The following is a 14,645-nucleotide window of genomic DNA, read 5'->3' as shown; positions in this document are numbered from 1 at the left end:
AAATTATCTGATGCGCGCCTAAACATTTACTGCAAGCCGTATAACATTTGTTATAGAATGTTACGAATAAAATAACTGGAGAGAACAAAATACCTTCCAAGTATAAAGAATCCTTCCATTTCGCTCAACATTTACTACACGCAGTGTCCTTGAGCTTCTCTCCACGTTATCTGAAATATTACATATTAAAATAGTAAGTAAATCAACCGTTTGTCCACAAAGTTTTATTTCAAGTCACCCATGCAGTGTATTGTATTGTATTGTATGTCTTTATTTGTATAGCGCCATTAATGTACATAGCGCTTCACAGTAGTAATACACGTGGTAATCATATAAATAACAAATAATAAATATAAATAACAGGTCACGGGAATAAGTGTTTCAGACAAACGTAACATTTAGGAAGAGGAGTCCCTGCTCCGAGGAGCTTACAATCTAATTGGGTGTATAAAATGTAATGTGCAGTCTCCCTTACTTGGTTCAATTCGCATTTGACAAGTAGCTTAACAAAACACCGTCATCCAGAGCACGATTTTCATTGTGAAATCTTCCTGTACTTTTTGGTTTTGAAGAAATATTGAAAATAGCAGCCGCACAAAACCTGTGTCTGTCCAAGTGGAGGCTCATGAAGCTGCCGATCAGTCCAAGGAAGATCAAGAGGAGATCAGAAGGACTGATACACAACATAGAGACCAAGTGCAAAAACAGATGTAATGATAGCGCAAAAAGGGCTCAAAGCAGATGCACTTAATAATGTTGCTGTTGGCTTGTTATTAGTTACCACCACAAGACAGGGGTGGCAGTAGCCCTGCTGTAAACAGTTTGTCCCTTTAAGGGCTGGGACCCGCTGCGCCCGGCGGCGCGGGCGGCCGCACGAGCGTTCCCCACCAGCAGGGGAATCCTCCCGAGCCGGTCCCGGTCCCCCCTGGCTGCACAGCTCACTACACGCTGTGACGCGTCAGCCGCCAGGGGATTCAAGAGAATTGTAATCCCAAGCGGCGACGCGTCACGTGGTGTGGCTGTGAGCCAATGAGGAGGGGAGGCTTCGGGGAGCGGGGAGAAGAGTGTGGGGGGAAAGCAGCGTGAGTGCCTGTTTGTGTGTGCCTGAGTGCCTGTCTGTGTGTGTGTATGTGTGTGCCTGTCTGTGTATATGTGTGTGAGTGCCTGTCTGTGTGTGTGAGCGGCTGAGGAATTGAGGGGCTAAACAGTTGAGGGGCTGAGGGGCTGAACAGTTGAGCTATTATGGAGTGGTTGTATACAACATGTACATTTATTAAATAAATACAACATCAAACAACTTAGTGTCTATCAATACATTGGTTGAGGGGCTGAACGGCGGTCCCGCCCCCCACGTCATGGCCATGCCTCCCCCCATGTCATGGCCGCGCCGCCCCCGCTCGCAAAAATGGTCCCTTTGGACCGGAAAAAGCCCCAAGTGCCTCTCCACGCGCCGCCTATCTGCAGTGCGGGCGCGTGGTCTGAGGCAGCGGGGCCTTAGCCTAATGCTTCAATGTAGGACAATGTCGATGTGAGATTAAAATAAATCTTGAAAACCAGCCCTATTGGCAATGAAAGGTTAACGCTAGGGAATTATCTGTGGATCACACAAAAGCTCAAATTGCTTTCATGACAGTTAAATCATTTCAATTTGTGTTTTGGTGTCTATGTTACAAGTATTTCTCCCCATTACCATGTATGACTGTATGAACATTGGGAAGCAAAAATTGACAGTGTTCATTTGCATTTATTACCCAGAATCCTTGGCTGCAGAGAAAGCATTGTATGCCAAGTGACTATGGGGGAAGAAAAAAAACAGGTTAGTGGCCCGTGTGAGACGTGAATGTTCTCAGAAGTGTTTTTTGGACAGTTTTCTCAATCTTTAAAATGGTCATTCTATATATGCCAAAGCAGCCGTACGGGTCGTGCTCGGCCGAAAATCCACCATTTACGTCTATGAGGATTTTCAACTGAAAAAATTGCAACCGACTATACAGAATAAGGCCCTTGAGTCTTGTTGCACCCTTACACATACAGACAAGATGTTACTCCGTGCCCATTTTTCCTTTTCGGGAAGGTAATTATAACGCCATCATTAGCCAAACAGATAAAGTTTTAGGGCAATTAACAGGAGCAGTTTATTTTTTATTAAAGTAGTGGTGGGTAGAAGATCTGCTTCTCGAGATTCATAACTCCGAAGGTCTCCCAATACGGTCTCCTCCAGGGTGAACAATATGAATGTTTAAAGCCCCCCCCCCCCCCCGGGTCATGCGGGTCATTAGAAAGTTAAGCATCTCGGGAAGCAGGGGGTCCCAGGAGCTAAAATGAACGCTGTTCAGCTCCGGAAACCCCTTGATTCCAGAGGTGCTTAACACTTCATTTTTTTTCAATATATATGAAATTCAATCATGCCTTTTTTTAACCTCTGTGGTACTGTAGTTTCTTACAAAAAAAATATTGCTCTTCATTGGCCATGAAGGAGTTAAAAACAATATAGACAAAAGTAATAGACAGCACTCACACAAAGTAGATAAATATACACAAAGCGGGGTGCCACGGACTAGAGAGGGCCCAATCCCTCTCAAACACAATAAAGTAATGAAGAAAATTCAGCACACTCTAATAATAGATACAAAGTCACTGGTATATAACCAAATTGAAAATTTAATCAGTGCACAAAGAAGTCAAACATCTGACAACGCCACACTAGGAGAACAGATAACATATAGGTAGGGCCATACGTGGGATGTACAGGAGGATCAGCGATAAAGGAAAAGTAGGATGGGACAACGAAGGGAAGGTGAGGTGAATAGTGGAAGGGGAACAAAGAAAACAAAAAAAGTGGGTGTATAGGGGGGCAACGTTTCGGGACTTGTCCCTTTGTCAGGCCTGTTCCCCTCAGTCCCAGGGGGACAAGAGGGTACTTCCCAAGCCCCAGAACCCACAACAACAGAACTGACCCTATGTAAAAACAATAGAAGACCCTCCACAAATTCTAAGTAATATTCTAATTAAATACACATACAATATCCCTAAACTAATTGGCAAAATAAATCCACAGTTTAACTTTTGTATAGATATATTCAGGGACAAACTACATGCAAACAGCTACAATGTATTAGTGAACTAGCAACAACTGAGAACACCAGAGAACAGCAAAGAGAGGAGGCAAATCAGGAGTAATGCAAACCAGACAGTCCTTAGTTAATAGGACACACGAACCACGAGCCTGCTCCTCACTCTAGAGGGTGTTTGCTGAGGAGCCTAGACTCTAGTGATGACCAATCTAGTTCTTTGAGCATTTCGCAGTGATGTGTGTTATAGTTGCATTGGAGAACAAAACGACAAATTGAATTGTAGAGAACATCCCCTCTGTTTCTTCCTCCCATCCTACACTTCTTCCTAACTCTCCTCCTGCCTTCCTTGACTCTTTTTCCACTGTCTCAGAGGAGGATGTGTCGCTGTTGATCGCCTCTTCTCCCTCTACCACTTGCCCTCTTGACCCCATTCCCTCCCATCTCCTAAAACCTCTAGCTCCTACTATAATCCCTACGCTCACACACATTTTTAACTCCTCCCTCTGCTCTGGAACCTTTCCATCCTCCTTCAAACATGCAACAGTCATACCATTACTCAAAAACAGCATGCTTGACCCTACCTGTCTTTCTAACTATCCGCCTGTCTCCCTCCTGCCTTTTGCCTCTAAACTCCTTGAACATCTTGTATTCGCTCGCTTGCTCCATTTTCTCAACACCTATTCTCTCCTAGACCCTCTACAATCTGGCTTCCGTAATGCTCACTCCACGAAAACAGCCCTCACTAAAATAACTGACGACCTCCATGCTGCCAAAGACAGAGGTCATTACACTCTGCTCATATTACTCGACCTCTCTGCAGCATTTGACACCGTGGACCACCCTCTTCTCCTTCACATTCTCCATACTCTTGGCATTAGGAACAAAGCTCTATCCTGGATCTCATCCTACCTCTCCCATCGTACTTTCAGTGTCTCTTCTGCTAATACCTCCTCCTCCTCTATTGATCTCTCTGTGGGGGTACCCCATTGCTCTGTCCTGGGACCTCTTCTCTTTTCTCTGTATACACTATCTCTAGGTGACCTAATAACATCTTTTGGGTTTAATTATCACCTCTATGCTGACGACACACAAATATATTTCTCAACACCCGACCTTACACCTACTGTACAAACCAAAGTTTCTGAATGTCTCTCTGCTATATCATCCTGGATGGCCCTCCGCCGCCTTAAACTCAACATGGCTAAAACAGAGCTCCTCATACTTCCTCCCAAACCTGGCCCTACTACCTCCTTCCACATTACTGTTGGAACTACGATCATTCACCCAGTAGCCCAAGCACGCTGCCTTGGGGTCACACTCGACTCCTCTCTCACATTTGCCCCTCACATTCAAAACATTTCTAAAACCTGTCACTTTCTCCTCCGCAATATAACAAAGATACGCCCTTTCCTCTGTTGCTCGACTGCTAAAACTCTGACTCAGGCCCTCATTCTCTCCCGTCTTGATTACTGTAACCTCCTGCTGTCCGGCCTTCCTGCCTCTCACCTGTCTCCCCTACAATCTATCCTTAACGCTGCTGCCAGAATCACTCTACTCTTTCCTAGATCTGTCTCAGCATCTCCCCTCATGAAATCCCTCTCCTGGCTTCCGATCAAATCCCGCATCTCACACTCCATTCTTCTCCTCACTTTTAAAGCTTTACACTCTTCTGCCCCTCCTTACATCTCAGCCCTAATTTCTCGTTATGCACCATCCAGACTCTTGCGTTCTTCTCAAGGATGTCTTCTTTCTACCCCCTTTGTATCTAAAGCCCTCTCCCGCCTTAAACCTTTTTCATTGACTGCCCCTCACCTCTGGAATGCCCTTCCCCTCAGTACCCGACTAGCACCCTCTCTATCCACCTTTAAGACCCACCTTAAGACACACTTGCTTAATGAAGCATATGAATAGCTCTGTGGCTATTCTGAACACATGGCACATAAAGCTTGGCCCCCTGCAGATGCACTTACCAGAACTCCCTCCTACTGTCTCTGTACGTTCTCCCTACCTACCAATTAGACTGTAAGCTCCTCGGAGCAGGGACTCCTCTTCCTTAATGTCTAAAGCACTTATTCCCATGATCTGTTATTTATATTATCTGTTATTTATTGGATTACCACATGTATTACTGCTGTGAAGCGCTATGTACATTAATGGCGCAATATAAATAAAGACATACAATACAATTGTAGAGGGTGTCAAGTTTGGTAAGGTGGGTTTGAGGTGCCGAGCCATAAACTATGTCTCCATAGTCAATAATTGGCATTAGTATCTGCTGTGCGATACGCTTTCTGACCAGGAGACTTAGGGAGGATATGTTCCTGTAACGTACCCCTAGTTTGGCATAGGTCTTGGTTGTCAGGGTATCAATGTGCATTCCGAATGTTAAGTGGGAGTCCAACCACATGCCCAGGTATGTAAAACTAGTGACAGGGGTTAGGGTGGTGTTAGCATTGGTTCTAATCTGGAGCTCAGTCGCTTGAGGCTTTAAAAATGTAGTCTTGGTCCCAAATACCATTGTTACAGTCTTGTCAGTGTTTCAAAACAGTTTGTTTTGGGAAATCCAGTTTTCGAGTCTCAAAAAGTCAGACTGAAGTATGTGTTGAAGGTCAGAGAGGCTATGGCTGTGTGCATATAGGATTGTGTCATCTGCATACATGTGTATTGAGGCTTCCTTACAAGCTGTGGGAAGATCATTAATGAACACTGAGAAGAGTAGGGCCCCCAGAACAGAGCCTTGCAGGACACCACAGGTGATATCCAGGAGGTTGGAGTTAGAGACTGAGGTGGACACATGTTGGGATCTTCCTGATAGGTAGGACTGAAACCAGTTTAAAGCATGCTTGTCTATTCCAGAGCTCTGGAGTTTGTTAAGCAGGATAGCATGATCAACTGTATCAAAAGCCTTTGCAAAATCTAGGAATACTGCACCAGTGAGTTGTCCCCGTTCCATTCCACACTGGATTTAATTGCAAACTTTTAGCAGGGTAGTTACGGTGGAGTGTTTGGGACGAAAGCCAGATTGGAATTGGCTAGGGAAATTTGTCTTGGTATAGTAATCGCTTAATTTGGAGTGGACACATTTTTCCATGACTTTGGATAGAATTGGGAGAAGTGAGATTGGCCTGTAGTTTGAGACAGAGTTTTTTGGATACGATGTGAGGATGGTTGTAGAAATACGCTCACAATTTTTCTGTTTTTACAACATAATTATTGCCTACACTTTCCTTACAAAAGCAAGTCAAATAACTTTGCCCCAATATATAAAAAATGTTTAAAGACAATAGAAAATGATAAATACTATCCTTGAGTATTCATATCAATGTATAAAGCTGCTTTATTAGGTTTCAAAAATGTGTTGGGGGGGCTGGGGGCACAGTGGGGGCTCAATCATTTCACCTTTTCTTTTTAGAAAAGAACGGTATATAAATATATACCAAATAAGTAAACATGGGAAGGATGTTGATCCAGGGAGTAATTTGATTGCCAATTCTTGGAGACAGGAAGGAATTTTTTTCCCCCCTTATGAGATATCATTGGATGATATGTCACTAGGGTTTTTTTGTTTGCCTTCCTCTGGATGAATACACAGTACTGTAAGTATAAATATAGGATAAAGTATTGGTCGTCTAAATTTAGCATAGGTTGAACTTAATGGACGTACGTCTTTTTTCATCCTCATCTACTATGTAACTGACTTTGTGCTACCTCGGTTTCTAAAAGGTTATGTCTGACTTTCAATGTTCTTTGCTCAATAGTTCAGGTTATAGTAATTTTACATTAAACAGGGGGGCTCTCCCAGGGCAGGACCACAGCTGATTTACCCACACAACACAACATTTATTCAACACAACAGTCTGTCTTAAAGCAGCAGTTCAAGCTGCCGGTTTCTTTTTTAAATGTAATTGTTTTCCCTTTAATATGTGCATCAATACAAGCCACACAATGATAAGTAATTAACTAAGTTGCTGATCGGTTGGCGAAGATTCTGCTCGGGGGTTCACTAAGTGGCTGTCAGTGCAGCAGAAGAGGACCAAAGATGCAAAGTTCTGTGGGGAAGATCATGTGACCAAGCAGTCACTAGATACAGGAAGTGAACAATAGAAAGTACTACGGTGCTATTCTTTAAAATACAAGTGTAAACCAATACTCTAATAAGTAGATATTCTGCAGCCTAGGTGAATAAAGGGAATCTTAACACCCTAACAATGTGCAAGAGAAAAGGGAAAAAACCCTGGCGCATGAATAAGATAGATCACTAGATACAATTGGTGCACAGCTAGAGAGAGGGCAGGGCTCAATAATGGGTGTGCCAGAGCCTGTTTCAGAAGAGGAAGGGGGTGTAACTTTGTAAATGATTGATAGAGAAAAAAAATGTTTTGTTACATTATAACACATTAAAAATTAAATTCAGTGTTACTCCCCAGCTATATCAGACAATGATTGAGCTGATCTCTGCAGGAGTCGCTACCTGTGAGCGCTCAAGGAAATGTTGGTCACGGCCGTTTCGCTGCGACCAAATGGCTGCCGGCGCTTTGCCACGACTCATCCCGCCGCTGGAAGCTGCTGCAGCCGGCCACTTTGCCACAAAGGTAAGTGCGTTACCCTAAAACGCCATAACCCAAGCCCTTACCCTAAAACCCCCTACCTAAAAAACCCTTAAATGATTTCCCTACCCTAACCGCTAAAACCCTTTACATTAACCTACCTTAAACAGTAATTAAATTTACCTTAAAAGCAGTCAGCGGCGGGGTGAATCATGGTAAAGTACTGGTGACCACTTTGTCGCGGCGAAACAGCCGCGACCAAATGTCCCATTCCGGCCTGTGAGATACTGCCAACCGTGTTGCAACATATATGAACGTTACAGTAAAAGCATGTAGGAAGCAACTATAAAAAATGGTAGAGATAGATGGCCAATTTAATATTTGTTTCATAGTAGGACTGAAAGAGTACAGATGTAGCCAGACTTACAGTCCTTGTGGCTGCGGAGACCAACGGCCGTCCGCGGCCAGAAGGACAGCAAGCCTTGCGGCCTGGAAGAATTAACGCTGCCATCCTGCAGGGAGGGAATACCGCTATCACCTTTCAGATGAGCTGCGCAGCTGTGTCCGGTCCCTGCTGCAGTCGCCTCTGGCTGCCATTCCAATCAATCCGTGTCCCCTACTCGCTGAAGGGAAGGCCTCGTTTAGGGGAGCGACAGCAGTGCACGTGCGACGTCACTCGCACTGCAGGCATCGGGAGGCGACAGGGAGCTATGACGTCACGTGAGCGGTACACCCTTATTGGCTGAACCGCTCACATGACGCGCAACAAGATTAATTTCAGATGTCTGTTGAAAATGTGCGCGCTTGCATGCGCGCTCAATTGAAAACATTAATTTGTGTAAGAGATGCAGGCTGTGTTACCCCTGGAGGATGAAGATTCCCTTATATGGGTCTCTACATCAAGAGGGGGAGGCTAAATGGCCAATTTGTTCATCTACATTATCAAGAGGGCTGGAGAGGATGGGGGACATTGTCCAGCCTCCTTGATTATGTGGATGACCAATATGGCCACACAGCCCCCCTCATGATGTAGAGACCCATGTAAAGGCATCTAGATCATCCAGGGTAAGGGAAATACAGCCTGCATCTCTTACCTTCAGCAAGCAGGGGACACAGATCCAGACGGCAGAGGCGACTGCAGACAGGGACCGGATACGGCTACACGGTTCATCTGAAAGGCGAGTAGTAGTATTCTGTCCTTGTAGTATGGCCCACGCTGCAGGGTCCCATTCAGAAACATGGAATCCCACAGACTAAATCCTTCTTGGCAGCTCACAGTACTCGGGCTGCGAGATCTTCAGCTGCAAAGCAGCCGCACCGGCACAGTGAAACTCGCGGCAACGGGGACAGCAAGTCTGGCTGCATCTGTAGTTCAGTGATAATATCCCAGTATCAGCTCCTCCTGGCCTTGGGCAAATCACTATGTCCATATGCTCTACAGGGCAGAGAGCCACTGTGCCTGCAAAATTCTATGTAGAACCCAATGTACACGGTCAACACTATATAAGAATAAAAAATATGATTATTATTTGGCAATGACGTCCAACTGCACTGTGCCATATTTTCATTTTATTGGAGTAAAGATGTGAGCTACTCAAACTCAAAATGGGAAACTTGCAATGGAAAGGGACACTGTTTCCAAAGTGGAGCATTTTTTAATCACAGCAGCGTGTGGCATGTGGCACTCTGTCATTTTAATTTACACTGGCCTGCTAGTATTACCAGAAGAGAGGGACAACATTTGCCTACAGCATGTTAAAGATGCTGTCTAATTTGGGACTAGTATGACCTAATAATGATAGGCTTAATATGTTACAATTAGATGTTTTAGTTCTTACAAAATATATATAAGTAATAATTTAGGATGCTAACTAATGGAAGACATTAAAATAAATTGAGACGATTGCTGGAGCGAATTCATCTTCAATCTTTGCCGAATTCGTAACAATACACAATTGCCACATTAAAAACACGTGACAAGCATTATGTATTTGAAATCAATGCTGGAAAAAAAAAAATGTCGCATGTTAACCAAATTATTTCTAGGATTTTTAAAATCTTCATGTAATCTCTTTCGCGATAAGCCTCTTGTAAACTCCAAAAAGGTATATAGTCTTGTGTTTCTTTTAATCTACATTTTCAAACTAATTAGAATACCATCATTAACTAAACTAATACGTGTAGACCAAAATGTAACTGATAAGCATATCTTTCACAGTAAAAAGAAAGAAAAAAGAACCATTCATTTTGCGCCTGACAATCTGAGAAAGCCAATTACAATATTAAATGCCAAGTCTTGCCTTGTACTAGCCCAGAGGTCTGCAACCTCACAAAGAAGAGCCATTTTATTAAAAAAAAAATATATATATATATATATATATATATGTCTTTCTCCAAAATATTCCGAGAGCTGCAACACATGCATGAATATTACACCCCACGGCGACATCCTGGTGGCGGTGGGAGCAGCGGCAGAAATCCTTCAGGCGGTGGCATCATTCTTCAGCCGGGGGGAGCAGCAGAAGACGTCCTTCATAGCCGGTGCCGATGGGAGCAAAGGAACGTGTGACCGGAGCAGGAACGTTACTATTGGACAGCCGGGGAGGTGCACCATGAAGGACGTCTTCTGCTGCTCCCACCGGCTGAAGAATGATACCACCGCCTGAAGGATGTCTGCCGCTGCTCCCACCGCCACCAGGAAGTCAGTGTGGTCCTCCTCACCCTCCACTGCCCGTATGTGAAAACTACCCGGCAGGGTAATCAATACCCGGCCTGAAAAATTTCTAATTTTTAGCCGGGTACCCGGCACTTTTTAGGACCCGATACAACATTAGTTCTAACACTCCTGCACCTGCAAAATGCTCTCATAACCAATTGAAATTGGTAAAGCAACTTGGAGGTGCCCTCCATTACAGAGGATATGAAAGAGAGGTTATGCGAGCTATTTGCAGGTACAGCAGTGTTAGGGCCTACAGAGGGACCATACCGTGACGTGGTTGTAGGCTTAAAATACGTTGGCCAAAGAATTGAACTAAACAACCCTGGCTTATTTGAAGATATACAGATAAGAATTTAACTATATAAAATGTCAAGTTGCTGTAGATGTACCACAGAAAAGGAAAACATTCATTTTTCACTGATACAGATAAGTAAAATTGTTACTTTATGAGCGATTGAGTCTTTCTAGAGAAGCTAATTACACTTCTCAGTTGTTTAAAATAAAATGTTGACCTACTACATGGGACTGCTCCTTTAAGTGACTTCAATGTAGGCTTAAAGTACTTTGGCCAAAGAATTGAACTACAGTACTGTAAATGACCCTTGCTTATGAGGAGATAAACAAATAAGTATTTACAGTGGTCGACAAATCACCAAAAAATCTACTCGCCGAACAAAAAAATCTACTCGCCGCCTAGTACCACACTGCTTGGGCCAATAGGAGCTCGCCACGATGTTAAATCCACTCGCCCGGGGCGTGCAAATGTATAGGTTTGTCGAACACTGACTATTTAACTATATAATGTGTCAAGTTGGATGTAGCACTAGGCCTTTTTGTCTTTTGTTCTTTAAACAGGTCACAAACCTAGTCCTTTTGACACAAAAATATATGATGCGGTGGATTTGGGGTTTGAGCTTACAGGGGCTGTGTGTGTTAGGTAGACTATTTCTGCAAGTTTTATACCATCCGTCCTCAAAAGCCTGTGACAATGAATTGATATAATCCCGTCATTCACGATGAGTTATGTATCAAACGCCAAATGACAAGGCCTTTTGAACATGCATCGGTCAATACAAATATATCACGCTATTCTGCAACTATTCAACATTTCAAAGAGGAACTCTGCATCACAGCATATTCAATAGAGACCACCCACCGCTTGTGATTTGGGAAGTTTGAGGACTTACTGTAGTAGTGCACAAGTAATGAAATTGGATATATTATGTTGTCCTACAGAGACGTCGTTTTTGTTTTGTTAACCTCTTCACTTCAAGCCTGTAAAGCATTGGTGGCATAAACATCCCTGGCAAACAAATCTGCACCGTGATTTAAGTGTCACTTAGCTTTGTCGCATTGGACACTGTTTAAAAATAAAATAAAATGGTGTTCATTTCTAGACACGGTCCCCGAATAATAGTATGGGACATGTGGCTGATGTGTGGCAGTGAATCACCACCGAGCATCAGAAAAGTAACTCCACGTAATTCTGTGTGCCACATAGGGCTCGATTGAATATGGCTATGCCGAGAGCTTAAATTGTGATACCACAGAGCCCAAATGGATGTGTGTCCTTGGTACATCTCTGGGTTTCAATTTCAGCCCACTTGAAAAAAAAAAACCAAGTTGAACAGCTTATGACAAGACACACAAAGACGAGACATTACCAGCAGGTCCTTGGTTCACAATCCACGGCAGAACATCTCTATGGAGATTAAAACTGGCACGAAAGTCAAGCAGCATCTCCGGTCCTTTTCTCTGCAAACACAGCTCAGCGACTCCCCGGGCAAAAAAAGGTCTCTCCCACAACACAATGCCGAGGACCCACTGAACCCCCACTGCATGAGATCCCTCACATCTCTAACTGGCCCCAACACACAGTCTAATTAATCTCCCAACTGCATGGCATTCTGCACAGCCCCCACTACCTGTCAATGCACAGGGTTCTCACTACTAGCAATGAAGGAAGTCTGATCCAGTGATCATTATTGCCACTAATCTTACAATGCAGAGGCTTCACTAAACCCAATGTACAAGATCCCACTTAACAATGCATAAGATATTTTAGCAGCTTCCAAAACATAAAATCAGCCTCTTACTTCTTCCAAAGCACAAGATTCCTCCTGACATAAAAAATGCAGAAGATAGCTAGCTTCACTCACACCACATTATCTAACCCCTGGTCTGCAATATTTACAGAGCGCTAACTGCCCAAATGTATCAAATTCCCCAGTCATAGGACAACTAGCCTGCCAAGAACAAGGTATATAACTAACTGGCAAGAACAAAGGTATATAACTAACTGGCAAGAACAAAGGTATATAACTAACTGGCAAGAACAAAGGTATATAACTAACTGGCAAGAACAAAGGTATATAACTAACTGGCAAGAACAAAGGTATATAACTAACTGGCAAGAACAAAGGTATATAACTAACTGGCAAGAACAAAGGTATATAACTAACTGGCAAGAACAAAGGTATATAACTAACTGGCAAGAACAAAGGTTTATAACTAACTGGCAAGAACAAGGTATATAACTAACTGGCAAGAACAAAGGTATATAACTAACTGGCAAGAACAAAGGTATATAACTAACTGGCAAGAACAAAGGTATATAACTAACTGGCAAGAACAAAGGTATATAACTAACTGGCAAGAACAAAGGTATATAACTAACTGACAAGAACAAGGTATATAACTAACTGCCAAGAACAGGGTATATAACTAACTGGCAAGAACAAGGTATATAACTAACTGGCAAGAACAAGGTATATAGCTAACTGCCAAGAACAAGGTATATAACTAACTGGCAAGAACAAGGTATATAACTAACTGGCAAGAACAAAGGTATATAACTAACTGGCAAGAACAAGGTATATAACTAACTGGCAAGAACAAAGGTATATAACTAACTGGCAAGAACAAGGTATATAACTAACTGGCAAGAACAAGGAATATAGCCAACCTCCCAAGGAAGTAACCTCTCAGAGGACAAAACATACAACTAATCTGCCGAGAAACAACATATAACTAACCCCTAAGAGATTACGATGTGTCACTAACCACCCCAGAAAGCCAGACTGGTGAGCAGTATGTCACTGCACAGCACGCCCTGAGCTCCTGCAGTCTGAGAGTTCAAGGGTCATGTGTGTACACAAACCCCCCTGGCCACGCCTCCCGCCTTTCATCGGACGAATCGGAGGGGCAGCAGCCTGCTTTCCCATTGGCTCCGCTGAGCGTCACTCAGGCCGGGCTGCGGGAATCTCCCCAGACACACACACAACATGGGAGGTGAAAGCAAAATGTTCGGGGAAGAGGTGAATGGGACCGGCGGTGACGTCACTCATACTCCTTTCCGTGTCCCACGCAGGTGCCAGTGCTGGAAGTGAAAGTGACAGATGTCTGGGGGGGATGGGGAGGAAACTAATTTTCAGGGTAGACTATCCCCCCTGCTTCCTATAAACTGCAGCATTAGGTCGAGTCCATAGAAGGAGAGGCCGCGCTGAGCCCTTGCATCCTCAATGAGGATGCCTTGAGAGGGGGCTCACGCGAGCGTCCGCAGGCGTGCTGAGGCGCTGGATTTTTCAGCCGACAGCCAAGCTATTTTTCAGAGCCTGCTGAAAACATCCAATCAGCGCGGAGCAGCGTCAACGTCAAGGCGCCGTGACGACGACGGTGCCCAGCGACGTCACTGCCCCGCCTCCCTCAGTCTCCCCCCGCCTCCGATCGCGCCCGCTGGCTCGTCTGCATGGGCATGAAAGTGCGCAGATTTTAGCAGGCGAGCCTCAGCGCGGTCCAACCCTGCTTCCCCTTCTATGGCCCCAGCCTGAGGCTACACTTATAGTGCCGGTGACGTCATGCTGTGGTCGCTGGAAAAATCAAATTGAGATAACTTCCAGCGATCGCGACCAATCCGTCACGGCGTCGCACTTACTATAAGCGCACGCGATGGCGGCAATGCATTTGTTTTGACGCGACGTCGCATTGCTGTCGCCGTCACTATTAGCGCAGCCTTAGATGGAAAATGTTAGCTGAAAAGAAAAGTAGTGGTACTGTACCGAAGCTATAAAATATATATATGGTTTTTTTTTACTAAGTGGAAAAACTAGTCCAAGATGTATACAATATGTTTAGCAGCAAAGTCGAGAGGTTTCCTAAAGTAAACCATTTTTCTTGTCTGAATAGGAAGGGGACCTGTAAAGTTGGACAGTAGAACATGTAATGGTACTCTGGGTGTAAATATAAAAAAGTAGCGGTGTGCTGAAGTAAATAAAAAAAGTAGTTCACAGTGGCTTCCGCACTGCT

General features: G+C 44.0%; 1 protein-coding gene across 2 annotated transcripts in view; it reads right to left on the bottom strand.

The window, feature by feature from the left end:
• GSAP (gamma-secretase activating protein) overlaps window positions 1-13,487 on the bottom strand; it is a 95,835-nt gene extending 82,348 nt beyond the window's left edge. For both annotated transcript variants that reach the window (XR_012801611.1, XM_075599623.1), the window contains exons 1-2: window positions 12,005-13,487; window positions 94-170 (exon numbers count right to left, since the gene is read on the bottom strand). Coding sequence is in view for 1 of the 2 variants with exons in the window: in XM_075599623.1 (XP_075455738.1) it covers window positions 94-170; window positions 12,005-12,080 (153 nt within the window). In the remaining variant the exon portion in view is untranslated. The remainder of the gene's footprint in view (window positions 1-93; window positions 171-12,004) is intronic.
• Window positions 13,488-14,645: the final 1,158 nt, after the last annotated feature.

This window comes from Ascaphus truei, chromosome 5, assembly GCF_040206685.1.
Source record: "Ascaphus truei isolate aAscTru1 chromosome 5, aAscTru1.hap1, whole genome shotgun sequence".
NCBI lineage: Eukaryota > Metazoa > Chordata > Amphibia > Anura > Ascaphidae > Ascaphus > Ascaphus truei.
The sequence above is the reverse complement of the archived record's forward strand: the minus strand, read 5'-3'. Positions and strand labels throughout refer to the sequence as shown.